Genomic DNA, 19,080 nt, shown 5'->3' with positions numbered 1-19,080 from the left:
TGCCACATAAAGCAACATTAGCTCAGCATCCATCCAGGAGCTTGGTGTGCAGAGGTCTTCTTTCCCGCCACAGCAGGGCCCGATTGCACATGCCTGTAAGATTGATCGATCCACGTACACTAAAGACAATGAGTCTTTCAGCTTATTTAACAGAATGTCCTTTTATGCTCCCTTGGAAGGGGGAACGGTATTATCCTTGGTGGGGTGACTAAAACCTCAAACGTTTCTTTACGCAGGGAAAACCTTGCAGAGTCATCTGACACTTGAATAAAACAAAGTGTCAATAACACCACATCACACTTATAAATAACCTTAATGGATCCATGTGCGAACAACAGAAGTTTAAACCAAAAAAGAGATTCAAAAGTCCACCAAAATACGACGTCAGACACAGAATATTTTCCTTGAACTCATTAATTAAACACTATAATTAAATTAGAAGGCCACATGCTTTTCTGCTGTCTGATCTCGTGTGAAACAACAGTTGCAAGCAGGTGTAACTGTGTCCTTAAAAGCATGTTGCATGGGGGCTTATTGACAGTGTGCATGTAGGCTCAGCGGAGTGTGATTGTCCGCGGTATACGTCTACTCCAAGGTAAGCCCTAATGTGGCATTAATGAGAGGGAAGTGCTGTGAATAATGAATGAACTGAATAATATGAGACGGGCTCTGGAGTCACGTGACTCACCTTGAAGTGCCACAGTCAGGTGACCACCACGAAGCAAGCAGGCTACCTCTGAAGCCTTCCTCAAACAGGACCTGGAGGCACAGAGGCAGGTTGGTGACATGCACCAGAATCAGAGATACAGTTACAAAACCTAACAAACACGATTTGCATATTGTATATTAGTGTTAGCTGTAAAGTTATAAACATAAAATCCCATTTTTAAATGCTGTTAAATGAGGCTTGCAAACTTTCATGGCTTCGATTTGTCTGCAAAATGTTCAAGGTTTTTACAGGACCCTGAATTCTTTAGCCAGCAAACTGTCAAAAAGGCTTCGTTTTGTTAGACTCGTGTCTTCTGTTAGGGATGATATGCACTGCCAGTCTGGCCAATCAGAGCCGTTACCTTGTGTAGTCTAGCCAGTGGGTGCTTTCCAGGGTAGATAACCATTTGTCATCAGGCACCGACACAGATGTGGAGATATCTACAAGTCAAAACAGAAAAAGAGCACCCGATCATATTCAGGCAGCATCATAAATACAAAGAAGAAATCAATTTCTGCAGTTTGGAGACTGAAGTTTTAAAAACCTTTAAAATATTATGTATTCTCATCAATGTCTCACGAATGTCTCATTTGTTGAAAATCAGTAAACGTGGCACCTACTGAGTGTTTTAATACTGCTGTGTGGTTATTACTGCCAAAGCCACGATCAACAATTTTCTCCCTAAAATGCACATAAATGCAAATGAAGGCCGGCTAAGATGATCCTCAGTTCAGGCTAATTTTCTAATCTAGTTGTGGTGAAGATGTACCAGAGTTTTCATTTCTACTGAATAATCCTCTGGACTGTGAAACACTCGCACACAACGAGACAAAACACTGAGGTGACAAACGTGTGTAGTACTGCGACCTTTACACACTGTTCCTGTGTGTGTGTGTGTGTGTGTGTGTGTGTGTGTGTGAGGCAGACAGAGAGACAGATAGAAAGATGGCTCAGCATTTCCAGTAGTTTGAGACCACTGTGGGCTCTGGCCTCTCTGCTCTTAAGTGGAATGTGCTGCCTGTGCTCATATGACAAAAGCACCAGTAAGGGCCGTCTCACAAAGAGTGTTGTGATCTGAGCAGGAATGTCCCGAACAACTATTTAAACCAGGAGAGAATGATCTGGAAACACATGACTTTAACTAAACACGTCAGGGTGTGATTTCAATCAAAAGACTGTTCAGGAAGTAGGAGAAATGCAGAAGCTTAACACGGAAATTTCATAGACTGCTTAGAAAAGATAGATGAAGCATTTTCTGCTCTGAATCAGAAAAACAAACAAGAACTCCCCGAGACATGACTTGTTAAATTCAAGGTGAATAAAGCTTCATCTCCAATCTGCTTCAAAATGGGGCCATAATTTATGAAATGACAATCACCTATCAAATAAGTCTTTAACCCTTTAAGACCTACCATAGAACCAAGTCCGCCAGAGCTTATATTATATATTTACATGCTGTGGAGCCATTTTTGGGAGCATTTCAAGTTGCTATACATCAATACATCTGTTATAGCCCAGATTTTAATAATATGTCTGCATTAAGTGCATAGTAATTACATAAATTGCAAAAAAGTGCAATAAACTACAAAAAAATTGAAAATCGTTTTTGTTTTTTTAACATATATTTCTAGTTAGAGAAATTTAAGAGGCTTATCCCTCAAAACTGTAAATACAAACAAGTTGCAAAAATAGTTTACAACAACAGGAAATTTATTTTGAGTGTCTTCATAGTTTTATTTTTGAAATACACCAATTTTTATACACTGCAGGAAAAACGAAAAACAATCCTATGATGCAAACTTGCAAAGAAAGCAGCATGTGCATCAAAATAAACTATTTCCAGCAGTGCAATTCGAGTTCTAAGCATCCCAGAAACTATTCAGAAAAGTCAAACATGACTTATAAAAACACCAGTATAGGCTTTTAAGGCCTACAAGTAAAAAACTACATTTTCCACAAAAATGTCGTCACTTCCGGTTTTGGGCAGGTAATGGCGGACATGCGATCGTTCGCGCTGATGTCTGTTTCAATGTAGGAAGTGTTATGAACAGCTGATCGGATCGGCAAAGCGTGTTTCTGGAATATTATGTTTTTGTTGCTGCAAGTGCTTTTTATGCAGTTTTTGCAAAGTTATATGTGGAAGGAAACTGTGACCGAGGACAAGCTGATGGCACAAGATGTAAGTACAACTCCTCCTTCATATGCAAAAAAAAATTATTGCGCTAGCTTACGCAGTTCTGGTTCTACAGGGATTTAAAAATAGTTACGCAAAACGGAGCGTGCCCGCTCTGACCGGCTTCAAAGGGTTAACCTCCCAGGACCTGGCGTCCACATATGTGGACATCACATTTTGGGTTATTTAGACCAAAAGTCTCAGGAGGTTAAAGCAGCAACTGAGAACTCTTTAGAAAATTAGTTACTGAAGTCACAAAAGAAGTGACTCCCAGACTTCTATACAATCCATCCTCTTCTCTTCCTTTTCAGGGTTGCTGGCGGGTACACTGTGGACAGGTCACCAGTGTGTGGCAGGGCTAACACATATGCACAAACAACCATTCTCACTTACATTCCTATCCTCACTAACTGCATGTCTTTACACTGTGGGAGGAAGCCAGAGTAGCCAGAAAGATCCCACGCAAACAAGGGGGGAACAAGCAGGCCTGATGGAGGAATTGAACTCAGGACCTTCTTGCTGTGAGGCCACAGTGCTAACCACGGTGCCACTGTGCTAAATATTGTCCCTTTTTTGACCCTTCAGATCACACGCCTGTCCTGACAGAGGTTTATATGAGCAGCGGATTATCAATAACGGCAGTTGTGACGCCTCCTTTCTCCTCTCTGCGCTGTGTGTAAACACACATTCAGGTGTGGACGTGTGCGTTTCTGTCCTTACCTCCCAGACAAAGGGCGCGCAGGCGGCTGTGTGCCAGCTGGATGTCGGCAGGCGAGGGCAGCTCCTCGCCCAGCTCCACCACCACACACAAAGAGGACTGGCAACCAAACAGGATCATCTCCAGGTTTCTACACGAGAGCACATCCAGCTGTTAACGAATGGCAACGAGCCGGCCGTACTTTGTGAAACATTTGTCACAGGCAGTGTAACATTTGTGAGCAAGCTGATGTCGCTTTACATCGTTGATGAGATTCACTTTTTCCAAAAAAACCTGAATGAATCATTTCTGAGCAATAAAGTAACCAAAATATAGCAAAAAGATACAAATTAAAACTCTTTTATGCAAATTTATATGTATATATTTTTTCAGAAAGTCTGAAAAATCTTGCAGTTACTTCATGGTTTGTGTTTACAGGGTTACAGCTATCCCCTCTTTCAGCAGCAGGCTGCTGGGACAAAAGGCTTCTACATACTGGAACATACTGGAACATACAGAGCTCACAGGTCAGACACTGAGGACACAACGGGCTTTAAAAATAGTTATTAAAGTCTTAAAATCTCATAAGTTCTCTTAGGCCTACGGGAGAGCAGTTAGCTCAGATATTTGTCTGACACAGTGATGGGGGCGTCCACACTGGTACGTTGTACTAAAGCTGTTGAGCATTTAATAAGGTGTCCATGGCGCTTCATTCATGCATAAAAACAAATGTCTATCAGCTGAATAATCAAGGAGGCAGAATGCACGCAAAAAAATGAAACTGACCACTGATGGATGCCAATTCATTCCCCGAATCCTACATGACACCGTGTAATTTTCTGTGCCGTGTAATTCAAACCCACAACATAACATATGGATATAAATCTATGAAATGGCCCTTTGGGAAGCAAATGTGCAAAGCAGACTATTATTTCCCCAGAAAGAAGGAACTGGTTCAAATGTCGTTTCAGCTCGGAGGGAAAAGTTGTCCTGATTTTGCCAAAAGCTTCGCAGTTAATACTGAAAAATGACAGTTGGTGTAAAACGATTCTGACCTCACACGTCAAACTGCAGCCTTGTGCTTCTTTCACGATTTGCAATATTCACCTCAAAGTGTTCCGTTTCTCTCATTCGTTCTTTGTGTTCATTAATAGATTTTCTCGGGTGATAGAAATAAATTAACTGTGGTGCAAAGAAGACATTCGTTTTCTGAAAAGTGTTTTTGGCTGACAGACGATTGGTTGTTAAACCTGTTATAAGCAACTGTGCACACAGGTGAGTTAAAGCAGAAGAAGGTTTTAAAATGATGAATCTGAGCATCACAACAAGCCATGTGCAGACACTTTCATTAGTCTTCTTAGTCTGAATCTTCATTCTGGACTAAAGCTTAGGATCTGGAGTCCAGCAGACGACCTGTTATTACTTTACTGTAACCTGTAGTTTGCTGTGTGAAAGTTACACCCTACACCTCAGACTGAAGTGCGGGTGGTCAAATGTTGATGCACTAGAATTTGCAAAGCATTGAACACACACACACACACCTGATGTCATCTTTCTCATGGTAGATGTTATTCTGGAAGCTGGCCATTCGCAGTAGATCACTGCCTCTGGGATGTCGCCAACACCAGCGCTGTGACACAAAACAGTTTCACCCTCTTTAATAACACGTTCTTACTGCAGCATTCGTCTTATAATTAGTCTCGCTGGGATGATAATAAGCAGCGAATGCAGACACATGATTGCAGCTCAGAGATCATTCTGACATAATATATTAAAGACACTTGGGAAGCAGCACCGAGTCTGAGGAACTTCTGTTTTTTCATTTGAGTTGCAAGAAAAGTTTTAAATGTTTCTCTTATCCAGTTCAAGGTGTTGTACAGGGTTTACTATTCAAAGTCTCATCTGTCTGAGATTTACCCACAAGTAATGGATCAGTGTGAGAGATGTCATGCCACCCCATGTGACCTAGGCCATATGTTCTTTCTGTGCCCAAGACTCCACGGCTTCTGGAGTCAGTATTCAGTTATTCTTTCCAAGGCTCTTGGGACCCAAATCTGCATGGACCCTTTTCTAGCTGTTTTTGGGCTTCCAGTCAACACTGGTCTAACCGACCCTACACACTTCAAAATATTAGCCTTTACATCACTTTTGGCTAGACGTTGCATCTTACTCCTTTGGAAATCTTCAAAGCCACCTTCAGTTTCTTTTTGGTTTAGAGATGTGATGTCATTTCTTAAATTGTAAAAGATAGGCCTTGTGGCGAAGGGCAAATACAGAGAATTTTATCGTATCTGGGGCCCCTTCGTAAACTATTGCAAGTCATTAAACGCTCTACCAGCTGATTAATATCATATCTCCCCCCCCCCCCTTTTTTTTGTGTGTGTTTTGGGGTTTGTTGTTTGTGTTTGTTTTGGGTTTCTTCTTAGGTTTTGTTTTGTTTGTTTGTTTGTTTTTAATTTTATTTAAGCGTGTGTGTGGGTGTGCCTGTGTGTGTATTATCGTATCTGTTCATGTAAGAAAAACTAAAAAATATGTGAGGGGAACAGATTGTATTGTCATTGTAAACTAATGTACACTTGTCTCTCAATAAAAATATGAAAAAAAATAAATAAATAAATGTTTTTCAAGGCAGGAAGATATCTGTGAAAATAATGCTTCTGGGTGCTTTCTTGAGTTCTTGGACACAAATGTGGGATATTGTAACAGCCCAGCTCTGCATGCGTTTGCAAAAAATCCAGCTGAATATTTTCTGAAGCATATACTTCCAAACACTTCCTAGAAATTGGTGAATCACAAATGGCAAAGTGTTCATTTAAAACAAAACATGACTCCAGAACACTCACAGGGATGCGTCCTTCGTTGAAGTGGGCGAAGCTTTTCTTCAGCTCGGTGTCTAAAACCTTCTGTGGGACCACGATGAAGCGAGGCAGGCTGACAGGAAGCAGAGAAAAAGTGCTCGGTTTTATTGACAAGATATAAATAGCAAATTTACAACAGCAGTGGAAAATGTATGAGTCACTGCATATTAAAAAAAAATGTAAAAAACTTAGAGCAACATCCTTTGAGGCGTTTATCCTCGGCTTATGTTTGTAAAATGGTGCCGTGCAATCTTTCTCTTATCGAGGACGAGCAGCTTTACTAAAGAGGGGATTGGTGGGAAATCTGATATAACACTGACAGACAACATGTGTTTTATTACATTGCATACCTGGTTAGTGTTATGTGTGGTTGAATTTACCTGGTTGACATTTCGAAGCGGTCATTGACTGAGCTGACCCTCCAGCTAGTGGCTCCGCAGCGTTCCAGCTCCTGCTCCCAGTCCGAGGCAGATTCAAACCAGTTCATGTGGGCGTCTCGGCGACGGTTGCTTAGAAACTGCTTCATTTCTGTAGGCGGGAAGTGATTGAAACACTCAATTTTGATGCTCGCGGCACTTTAAAGGTGCAAGATCAGGTGCAGCGTGATCGTACTGTGACTGCTTTGAATCGTATTTTATACAAACACCACGCTATTCATTTTAAAGGCAGGATTTAAACTTAATCTTAATGGGAGTCCAGCAGTGAAAGGAGTTATAATTTTACTGTTTAGCTTCTCTGGTATAAGTTACCGGGCAGAAACAGAATTTTAAAAAGCACTGGCTGCTCAGCAAGCAGGCACGGCTTCTTAAGAAATCTATTCTGAGCTTTTGCATCCTTTTCCAACAAAACTCTTTTTGGAGCACAGGAGAAACTATTTCTCTGGGTCAGCCGTGGGAAAAAACTTGCCTGGGACATATTTCTCTGTGCAGAAGGTGAGATATGTTATCAGTCTTTCTTGTGTGCATTTGTTTAATTGCACAAAAGCTACAGCACCAAGCTGAATATCATAAAGCTTGGTGGAGACACGGCGCATGGGCAAAGAGAGCGACCGTTTCGTGTTGGCGTCAAACAGAGCGTGGACGCTGGCAGAGGTGAAAATCTTCTTGTATTATTCAAAACACAAAGAACTGACCACACACTGGACACACTTGACCCATAGGGCAGAGGTGAACTGTAGGTCATCTAATGACTTGTTTCAGAGGGGGGCTTGCATTATTTATCCAAGAACTGGCATTCATCCTCAGCCTAGCCAGCCTAGCGTAGCTTGAATGTAGCACACTAAGCATACTATACTGTAGAGACGGGCTCAAATGTCCCTATATGGAGGGCGGGTGTTTAGAGCAGGCCTTTGTTAACGACATGTGAGTTGTGGCTCGTTTGCATTTGAAGCTGAGAAGCTTAATTAAGAGAAAAAGAGGAAAGAACGTAAAACAAGGTTTAATCTTTCCCCACAGCGACACTTTAAATTATTGTTAACATAAACTTCTGCAAAGATTACCTCACATATGTTTTCAGAGAGAGTATTTTTACTGTGGCAGCACAGAGGGGAGTGTTTTTAATCTTGCCAACCACAGAGGATGTGAGTGTTATGTGTCATTATAGTCTGAACAGAAACCATTTTCGTCCCACTTTTAGGATCTGCAACATCACAGTCGGATGATGGAAATCGACAGGAGCAAAAATGAAAAAAATGATAATGAGCTGAAGTCACAGGAGGGAAATGATAAAGTGTGATCACAGCTTTAGTACATTCTGCTTCGGGAGCTGGAATGGGTGAGAACCACACTTAGTCATGTGCTGTGCTTTAAATCTGCACGAGTGTGTCCTAACACATTCCTGCAGTGCTTCTGATTCACGACAGCATGTGATTCTCACTTTAACTGAGCTGTTGTTCCTGTGAATATTCATTAGAGCTAAAATATGCACAGAATGACAGACAGATTGTAATAAATACTTTAGATCATTGACTCGCAGTCATTTTAATATCATTACCATCCCGGCAGGCACACATGAGGCAGCGGTGCCCCAAGAAGCATTTCTGTGGCTCCATCCATACGGACAGAACAAAACAAAGTAAGCTCAAAAGCACGAGTGTTATTAAACGGCTCCTGGGAGAGCCGACGGTTTACAGAATGACAGACAGGCTGCCAGAGAGATAAGATACCGTCTCTGTGCCAGGAAAGGAGTGGACAGCTGTATACTTTAATCTACTCACCTACACTGCCGAGGGCGGCGTTCTGGAAAGATAACACAGACCCTGGTTTGGGAGGCTGGTAGGTCTTAGCGATGCTGTAGGTCATCTGAGGAGGGAAACCACAGTGAGTGCATCAACATGACAAAGGTCGTCGGCTTTCACCACAGCGTCTGATCACTGGGCTGTGGCATAGATCAGCTTCTCTAAGGATACATGCTTAGGCTAAGGAGACACCTCTTGGACTTGCGACTCGGGAGTGAGGCGGTCAAAAAGGAAGCAGACGACTCGCATGTCCCTGCAGTAAAGCACCAGCTCCTCCGGAGTGAACTTCAGCGAGGAGTTTGGTGTCACCAGCTTGGTCCTGTTTGGGCCCACTGAAACACGAGAGCAAAGATGCAAAGTTACATTTTAGATTCATAGACGACTCCGGAGCCCAGCGGAGTCCTGGAGTAGTTTTAAATCAGCCTGCAAACTGAAATAAAACTTTAAATATTATTTGAGAAGCAAGGCATGTGAAAAGATGTCTCACTTTATTAACCCTTTAAGACCTACCATAGAACCAAGTCCGCCAGAGCTTATATTATATTTTTACATGCTGTGGAGCCATTTTTGGGTGCATTTCAAGTTGCTATACATCAATACAACCATTATAGCCTACATTTTAATAATATGCATTAATTAAGTGCATAGTAATTACATAAATTGCAAAAAAAGTGCAATAAACTACAAAAAAATTGAAAAACGTATTTGTTTTTTTAACATATATTTCTAGTTAGAGAAATTTAAGAGGCTTGTCCCTCAAAACTGTAAATACAAAAAAGTTGCACAAACTAGTTTCCCACCACAGGAAATTTATTTTGAGTGCCTTCATAGTTTTATTTTTGAAATACACCAATTTTTATACACTGCAGGAAAAACGAAAATAAATATTATAATGCAAATCTGCAAAAAAGCAGCATATGCATCAAAATAAACTATTTCCAGCAGTGCAATATGAGTCCTAAGCATCCCAGAAACCACACAGAAAGTCATAAAGTCAAAGATAACTTTTAAAAACACCAGTATAGGCTCATTGAGGCCCGGACGGTAAAAAACTACATTTCCGCGAAAATGACGTCACTTCCGGTTTCGGGCAGACCATGGCGGACATGCGATAGTTCGCGCTGACGTCTAATCCAATGTAGGAAGTGTTACAAACAGCTGATCTTATCGGCAAAGCGTGTTTCTGGAATATTATGTTTTTGTTGCTGCAAGTGCTTTTTATGCAGTTTTTGCAAAGCTATATGTGGAAGGAAACTGTGACCGAGGACAAGCTGATGGCATAAGATGTAAGTACAACTCCTCAGGTTTCATATGCAAAAAAAATTATTGCGCTAGCTCACGTGGTTGCAGAGCTACCGGGATTTAAAAATAGTTACGCAAAACAGAGCGCTCCAACCGGTTTTAAAGGGTTAAAACAGTGGTAGTCCATCAGACTGCACCAGTATGAGAGAACTTTCAAAATAAGAGTGGATTATCCACTGATGATAAATCAAACATATAAAACAAGTCCAGTACTCTACATATAATCCCTGTGAGCCCTTATACACAACAGTCCTCCCCACCTTCTATTCCAGGCTAGGCTTTGTGAGGGGCAGCCAATCAGCTGACTCAAACAGAGGGGGCTCTGTTTGAAGGGAGAGGAACAAATGCTGCTTGTTTGACACAGAGAATGAACTGAGGGGCTGCAGCAAGGCTCAGTGAATGATAAATAAGGATTATTGTGAGTTGCGATACACGCAAAGACTTTGTGTACCAGGATGAAAGCAGGAACCTGGAAATGAGCATCATCAGTCCCCTTTAAGCCCTTTTGAATCAAAGCCAGGTTTTTTTGCCAACTTCCTGACAGCGATACTGATAAAAAGAAATATCTCAGTTAACAATCTGCACATTATCAGACTGTCCTTTGAACTTATTTTTAGTAACTTTTGCATCAATAGCATGAATGGAAATGCTTTTGGAAGTTTTACTCACCAACAACAACTTTCTCTATAGATGCCAAAGCCACATCGTGGTCTCCTAGTAGCACTGGGTCTGCATTGTCCTGCATCATAAATATCATTCAAAGAAATAAAGTACCCATGATGTCAGATGCACTTTATACATTTTCAAGGGTCATTCTTTTAAAACAGAAGATAGAAACACACTGTTAACACAAACATCTGAATGTTTTAGTGTTTATTCGGTGCAGCGTAGGGACTCACGTCAGGTTTGGGACTGTCCTGGGGCACAAAGGCCACTCTGAAGTGAGTACAGAAGAGGGTCCCAGACAGCCAGCCTCGTCCTTCCCTGGCAGTCAACTTCTTCCTCACCATAACAGCTCTCTGAAGTACACACTCGCCTAAAGAGGACATATGACTGTTATAAGAATTCATCGACGATACACATCAAGGAGAAGTTTCAGTATTGCACATGTCTAACCATGACTGTGTCCTCTCCTGCACACATAACAGGAAGTATACAAAAGATAAACAAGAAGTATGAAAGAGAGTGGGCTGCAGGGAGTGGGTGTAACAACATCCTTAAACTACAAGTTACGTCCTTGAATTGTTGCAAGTCCTTGACTGGATGGACAGAGAAGAGCAACGAATACAGCGACGCTGTACTGAACCCTGCAAAGCCTGAACCATGAAATAGTCACTTTTTTTAAACCAAAGTGTTTATTGAACATTCTGACAAATCAAAAAAAGAAATGAAATATGAATTTGCATATATGAGTTTTAAGTTGTATCTCTTTTGGTACATCTGAGATTTTGGTTCAATTTAGTGGTTTAAAAAAATGAAAAAACAATGATGCAGATTTTTTTTTCCAAGCACATAAACAATCATTTTAACCACAGGTTTGGCCCGGCATTCTTTAAAAATCTATTTCTGCTCAAATAACACAAAATAATTGTCCAGAGGTCATCTGCAAATAACCTTTAATTCTACAAGCAAAGACCTGCGAGAGAAACAGCTTGGGAGCACAGGAAGTGATGGTGTTTGGATATCATCAACAGGTCAAGCAAATCCAAGTAAACAGTACTATTATTACCACAATATACAATTGCAAGTGTGTGCTGTGGATGTACAGCTTATTGCACCAGCAGCATCTGCTCTTATATAACTATCATTAGCTTACAGCTTTAAGTGTTTAAGGTATGTGCTAACTAAAAATAAAGACAAGATGATAGTTTATTAAATTTTAATGAAATTTGCAGATTGTTTCGGTGAAGTTTAATAAACTCCTTGCTATCTAAAATATAACAGGACACCGGAGTAAATTCTCGAGCATCTCACACTTCTGATAATCAGCTGTCTGCTTGACATTTATTCAGCTGTGTAAAAACTATAACTTTAATCTCAGCCAAACCGATTTACTCAGGAACAAATAAAATACTAAAAAAGCAGAACAATAACATTTTTAAGTTATCTAAGTGACTTATATATCATGTTTAACCTGAGTAGTGAAAGACTGCGGTGGGTTTGAAAACGATTTGCCGGGAGTCCGGTGTTCTCACGGCTCTAGTGAGCCTAGCCCCCGGCTAGCTATCGAGCTAGTGGGTAACAGACGTCACCGAAAACGTCGGAGCACTTTTGAAAATATGTGGTGTCTTGATAAACTGAGCAGATATTTGAGGTTTACACAGCTACATTCTCGCCTGAAAATATGTTAAACGTTTATTTTGTGACCCAGAAAGAATAATAAGAGTAATATTAAAACTAACTAGCTGTCGCCATTGTTGGAAACTGAGCTGGGCTGCGCTATGAATTCTGGGACAGAGCTACTTCTTCTTCTTCGGGGTTTAACGGCAGCTGGCATCCTTGTACATGCAGTGCTGCCATCTTCTGTTTCAGTCCGTTATTACACTCTTAAATCCTACTACTTATTCCTGCGTCTTTTGGGATCTTACAAAGCTTCAAACGACGCATCGACTATTAAATTAGTCGTGGACGATTTTGACAGTCGACGTAATCGTGACTAGTCGACTAATCGTGGCAGGCCTACTGTCAAGCTGCTGTTTTGAACATGTTGCCTCCAACATTTGTTACTGTGTGCAGTACGATGAGCTGCTATTTTTATCTGCTGCTGTGAAATGCAATTATAGAGGCTGTTAATGTGATTTTGGGGCATTTAAGTTTTGTATGAAAATCTGAAACACAACCTGCTTCAAAAGGTAGTGCAACCAAACAGAAGCAGCAAGATTTTTTGCTAGACTGCAAATGTCTAAGATAATGTAATGACTACACATTTTAGAAAAGAAAAGAAAAGAAAAGACCTGCAAAGCCTACATGCTATGAATCAAAACTGCCTTCACCTGACAGTACGATCAAAAGAAGACACCACAGGGGCTTTTTTTTTTTTATTTAAACAGATATGAATATAGGTGCACCTTGAAATATCAGTGTGTCAAAAATGTTTAAAACCCAGATCTACAATTTGAGGGGATCTTTAGTGGCAGCTTAAATCTCTGTATGTGTAGACTAACTGTTGGCTTGCACGCACACACACACACACACACACACACACTTGGAAAGTCTGGAACTTTCACTCTATTATCTGAAAATAACAGTAGAGTCAGAGCTCTGAGTCACACACTACAATATTTCACAAACACTTGAATTCTTTCACAACAACAACGAGATTCATTTCAAAATTATTTTCCATCCATTCTCTTCTTTGCTTTGTGAAACGTTCAAGAACAAGATGATGAACAATAGAGCTGAAACAAGTGTGTGCAGCGATTTCCTCAGCCCAAAAGAAAAAGCGAATACAAAGATGGGGCGTGGCATGTTTCGGCTGTTGGCTAAGGTCACATGATTGAACTTCACTGGTTGCTTGAACTAAGCCAAAGTACTTAAACATGTTTGACTTGACTTCAGAACTCTGATCGTTGTAGCCATTTTGTCCCTTACACGATCAGGATGAGAAGCGTGAACCACTACATCAGGAAACCTTCTGCATTTTTACTGCATCGCTGGACAAGTCGTTCAGTGCAACACAGACAAAAAGTCTGCAGGAATCATCCCAGGAAAGAACGTTTTTCCAGCTTTGATAACACGTAACATCCTAAACAGCGTACTTATGTGTGCGAGTAATCCTGTTAAGAATGTCTCCGGGTAAATGGAAAGAAAGAAGCGTCTGAAATTCCAGGACAAAGTTCCAAAAACAAAACTTTTCACCCACAAAAGTCTTTCAAGAACAAAGAAAAACCATTTCAGTAAAGCACATGCATGTGCACACACACACACACACACAGAGCAGTGAGGTAACAGTCTACCACAGGAACACAAAGCCTCTGCCAGTTAGACTGTGGGTTTCCATAGCAACAGGGTCTGGGATTGGGTAGACGTGGAGAAAATGGCCTTTTTGTCCATGACAAAGCAAATGTTTTCATTTCATTCAAAAGACAATTTAAAAAAAGATGGGGGAAGACCAAACTGAAAAAAGAAAAACATACTGAGGAAACACTGAATTCCTTCTCGGGATAATGAAAGGAACTGCAATAACACGGCCCTGATATGAAAAATGACAGCGGAGACGTTGTCTGTGTTTAATGAATGTTTTGGAGCATACCAACGCACAAACAGGAAACGGACATTTCTTTTCCCTTGCACATGAAACCCTCATTTATGCCGCGAGAGAAAGAAAAAGAAGTCAAGCCATAATTTGCTGATTGCGCAAGAGGAGCTTAAATCTTTGAGTATGCCCTGTGATTATGCTTATGCTCTTTAGCCTTTAAAAGCATCCATTAAAAACCCTCTAGGCTGGGCTTATCAATTAAACCCAACCACACATGACCCAGCTACAGAGATTTAGGATTCTTTGGGCAGTGAACACGAGTCTTTAAAAGAGACAATCTGGGGTTTTGCATGCCTCAGGGAGCAGCAGAGCTGAAAACATTCGTGTAGCTGGCAGATTTGAGACGCCTGCAGAGAAAGGAGAAGAATTTGCATTCTCTACTGAGATTTAAAAAGTTTGTGTAAGCAGGTGATTCATCCCAGCATGAGTCAGCTACACAAGGGAAGGTGTTTATGAGACCGTTTAATCTAGTAGTCTTTTATGCTCTTCCTGAATAGCTCCAGGTACAGTTTTACAACTGCTGTAACAACTTGTAGCAACTTTTACGTTTTTTTAGAAGTACAAAATTCATCCATTTACATTAAAAAATTACAAATCATCATTATCGGTATTGGATACTTGGGGGATTTTGTGTGGTTTGCTGAAAACTTTTCATTCAGTCTGTAACAGTTTATACAAGCCAAGAAAAGAGACGATGTAAGTAACAAATGTCGTAAAAGAACAGTTAAACCTGGGTTCAGACCTTCGACTTAACCAGCTTGAAGTCTAATCACATAAAACTGGAGACATAAAAACATAATTCAACAAGCTGGCAGCGACAATTAATGAGTATCCTGTTGGTGCTATGGACAGTTGTTAAGTTGTCTGCGAGTGAGTGATGCATAACTACTGAAAAGAAAGGCAAAAAATACTTTGCAGTATGCATGCAGCGTCATAGTCATGCATCCATACATCCATGCATCCATCAATCCTCCCAGAACTGAAAATTATGCTACAGTAGTGCCGTAAAGTTAGTACCACAGACTCAACTGTTAAATGTCCAACTTTAGCATTAAAAATCAGGTTTACAGCAGGTTAAAAAAGAAAAACTGTTTTCACTTCTATGGATAGTTTCTCCCCAACAAACAGAAAGCTGTAGCTCATTACTGTCTGTTAGGTCTCATCTCCACTAATTAGTAGGGGTGGGGGAAAAAAATCGATACTGTGTAGTATGGTGATATTTTGTTTGCTAATAATGTATCGATACAGGGACAGCAGAAATCGATATTTTGTTACAAAAAAGGTTTTTGTGCTCTGACTTCAGAGCATGTTGATCCTTTTTCTGAGCAACAATCCTGACATTCCTTCACTGTCCAAATGTGTTTAACTTGTTTTTTGGCAGCAATGAACATGACAGTTTACTTATTTTAATTTAAGACATGTTTTATTTTAATTAAGTTTAAAACTTTTTTATTTAATGTAAAATTATATTTTGTTTTAATTTACTTTCAAATTCTTCAGTTGCTGAAGGGGCTGCATAGTTTTCATAAACTGCATAGTTCAGAATAGCTATAATTGTACCAGATGGTTGATTCAGTTAAGTTGGACTAGACTGTAATACAAACCGTTCAGTTTGTCAACAATAAAACTGAAATGAGAGAAAGACTGAGTGCGAGACTTTGATATTAGATAAAATGAATATTGATAAAGTTTATCTTTATGTACAGAATCTGAATATCACAAAATATTTTAAAAAATTGCAATAATATCGTATCGTGCGTTAAGTATTGTGATAATATCGTATCGTGGGATGTATGGTGATTCCCATCTCCACTAATTAGAGTCCCCCAACTCGACCTCTACATTTTCCATGATATTAGTGCCCATGAAAGCATTATATTTTTTTAAATGGAAAGGTTTGGTTAGTGTAGGTATTGATGAAATTATAGTATTGTATTCGTCTCTTTGCACTAATCTGTTGTATTTGCTCAGTTTACTCAGGCCTGAGCTGGATCCTTTCAGTGCTGAGACTTAAAAATCTATCCTGAGCTCCTCGTGATGTCTCCACGACTGAGAGCAAAAACTAGAAAACTAGGAGGGGAAACTAATTTCATATGCTTCTACCTGCAACCCGATTCCTTCGATAGCAATATCTCATTATTGTTGCTGACGGTGAAACAAAAGCTTCGCATTCTGGCTCAACTCGATCTTCAAAATGAAGGTTCAGCACAAACATGCCAGTCCAGCTCACTTTTCACCTTGGCATCCCAAATGAATGAATGAGATCCTCGGATACAGAAAACTCCTCCGCCTGAGGCAGCATCTCTTTGCCACTCCGCTCCACCCTTTTTTTTTTTTTTCTATCAACTGGTTTTGTAAAATTGAAATTCCCAGAAAGAAAGTCAGACAGAGATGGAAACAGACTGTAAAGAGTTGAGACTCTGCCAGGTGTCAGGCCAGCTGTGCGTCATGTAACAGACAAATATCATTAAAACTGTTTGATGACAACAGCAGCTTTACATATTCCAGGTGAATCAGTCTTTGAAAACATTATAGGAGGACGAGCTCACCAAAACAAAATGTTGGGTTGGAGCACATATTCAATAACTCAGACTATTCTCAGAGCAGAAAAACATTCGGTCCAAACAGGAAACAGTTTTTGACTGTCAGGATTTCTCACATTGTTGACTGAGTACAGGATGTGTTAATTTAGCAACATACGGGGCTTTCCTCACGCTAACTTCAGTTTAGATGAGAGAGAACGACGTGGAGGATGAGAAACTACAGCTGAGATGCATGTGAACCATGTGCGTTTTATTTGTTTTCATGCACATTTGTTTCTCATTTTCAGCTGGGACGCACGCAGAGTGAAAGGTTTCTGTGCTCTTGAACCAACAGGGAGGATAAGCTCAGGTTTGGTTATATCTGTGGAAACAGAGGTATCCGTACTGACAAAGAGAAACAATCCTCAGCCTCCCAGTGTCGGAAAACCTCCTCTTCCATGTGATAATGTGATAATGTGTCTATCACGGTGAAAAATCCTTTTATTTTTTTAACTGTCTTCCATCTAAAGCAACGAACACAAAGAAAATTTAATACCTTTCTCAACATCGAGATCGAAACCCAAGTATGCAAATATCGATGCTGAGGTCTCTTGTCCATCAATCAACGAGCTGTAAAGCTGGTTGACAGCCTTTAAATCCCACAGTAACATTAGACTCTGGAAAGAGGGGATTGTGAAGATGCTCCGAAGGGGGTCCTGGCCTCTTGGCTTTGTGTGTGAATGGACAGTATCTCCCCACTTCCCCAGTCACAGCATTGAAACGGTACATGATCTACCTATGGCTGCTGAGCTGTCCTGACCCGTTTAGGCCTCCTGCAGGCCGGCTCGGTTTCTGAGGTCCTGTGTCCTGGTGTCACATGAGAACACCGTCGATGTCTCATGCTGCCCTTTAACTACTGACAGAACGAGACGATGTCTGCAGATATATTTTGGATTCCACAAACTGCTTTTTCAGCTCATCGATGCGTCCGGCTTGAGTGGACACATATTTAAGACCCTTTTTTAATCACAGCTTGAGACGGGCTACAAAGTAACAAAAACATCGCTGTGCTGGTGGCATGAGACCCAATGAGACGGTTTTAACGTGAGGAGGGTTGACAAATGAGCCATTCTTCTGAAGAGTGTCTGCATGTATGCATTCAAGCAGGGAGAGAGAAAGAGCGAGTCGACGGGTGCAACGTGAGCCCCTTCACTCAGATCGGTAACACTAACTCATGATTTCTTTGTGTCTGAAAGTCAACTTGTTCTCACAAATTGCCTCAACACTTTCTCTACAGAGGGTAAGTTCCCCTGCCTGAAATCCAAGTCTGTAGTTTTAGGACAGAAAAAAAATTAGCTAGTTTAGATCTCAATAGAAAAAGGCTCCAAATACACATCTGTCTCCTGTCTATTAATATAAGGCAGGTTCTTGTGGACAGCTGTGTTCCTAATCTGGCTGGAATGAAGGTGGAGAAGGAGAAGAAAGACTTCGGAGAACAGTAAGATGCTGTTGGAGAAGGAGATGAAGTTTAAAGCCAGCAGGGGAAAAAATGTGCAGGAGAGACTTTCGACATTTCACAGTGAAATGCTAACAGCTAAGAATAGACTTGTGTGCGTGTGCGCGCGTGCACATGTGTGCCGTCAACCATTTGCAGTGTCCGGTGAGTGTTTGCTGAAAACACACTCACTGCTGGAAAACCAATTATGCTGGCTAGATGAATTAAGGAAGTGTGTGTCTTTAAAAAAAGGTCAGTGGAAGCCCACAAAGTCACCGGACACCTTCAGGAACTCCTGGCTAGTGCAGGAGTCCTGGCTTTTACCTTCACAGCTACTTTAGTTCTTCATGGCACTGATTCAACAACGTTCTGGAAATATTTATCAGAGATTTTGCTCCATGTTGGCGTGACAGCATCGCACAGTCGCTGCAGATTTACTGGCTGCACATCCGTGATGTGAATCTCATGTTCCATCCCAAAGGTGCTCTGTTGGACTGAGATCCAGTGACTGGGGAGGCCGTTTGAGCACGGTGAACTTACTGGCATGATCAATAAACCATTTTGAGATGGTCCGAGCTTCGTGACATGGCACTTTACCTCCTAGATGCAGCTATTAGGCTGTGTTGTTTAAATTATGCTTAAGTGGTAATAACAGGCCCAAAGTGTGCCATGAAAATATCCCAGACACCACCACCACCAGCAGCCTGAACCACTGATACCCGGATGCATCCATGCTTTCATCATCTGAATGTCGCAGCACAAATTGAGACTCATCAGATCAGTCAATGTTTTACCATCTTAGTGTTTGCCTCAGTTTCCTGTTCTTAGCT

General features: G+C 40.9%; 1 protein-coding gene across 3 annotated transcripts in view; it reads right to left on the bottom strand.

The window, feature by feature from the left end:
• Nucleotides 1-19,080, bottom strand: part of mtmr11 (myotubularin related protein 11) — a 56,599-nt gene that overhangs the window by 18,669 nt on the left and 18,850 nt on the right. For all 3 annotated transcript variants that reach the window (XM_085178284.1, XM_085178285.1, XM_085178287.1), the window contains exons 3-12: nucleotides 10,875-11,011; nucleotides 10,645-10,714; nucleotides 8,866-9,005; nucleotides 8,653-8,737; nucleotides 6,818-6,965; nucleotides 6,423-6,510; nucleotides 5,121-5,209; nucleotides 3,603-3,730; nucleotides 1,071-1,149; nucleotides 689-759 (exon numbers count right to left, since the gene is read on the bottom strand). In XM_085178284.1, coding sequence (XP_085034410.1) covers nucleotides 689-759; nucleotides 1,071-1,149; nucleotides 3,603-3,730; nucleotides 5,121-5,209; nucleotides 6,423-6,510; nucleotides 6,818-6,965; nucleotides 8,653-8,737; nucleotides 8,866-9,005; nucleotides 10,645-10,714; nucleotides 10,875-11,011 — 1,035 coding nt within the window. The remainder of the gene's footprint in view (nucleotides 1-688; nucleotides 760-1,070; nucleotides 1,150-3,602; nucleotides 3,731-5,120; nucleotides 5,210-6,422; nucleotides 6,511-6,817; nucleotides 6,966-8,652; nucleotides 8,738-8,865; nucleotides 9,006-10,644; nucleotides 10,715-10,874; nucleotides 11,012-19,080) is intronic.

Source organism: Neolamprologus multifasciatus, chromosome 11 (genome assembly GCF_963576455.1).
Source record: "Neolamprologus multifasciatus chromosome 11, fNeoMul1.2, whole genome shotgun sequence".
NCBI lineage: Eukaryota > Metazoa > Chordata > Actinopteri > Cichliformes > Cichlidae > Neolamprologus > Neolamprologus multifasciatus.
Note: the sequence above shows the minus strand (reverse complement) of the source record. Positions and strands in the feature narration are given on the sequence as shown.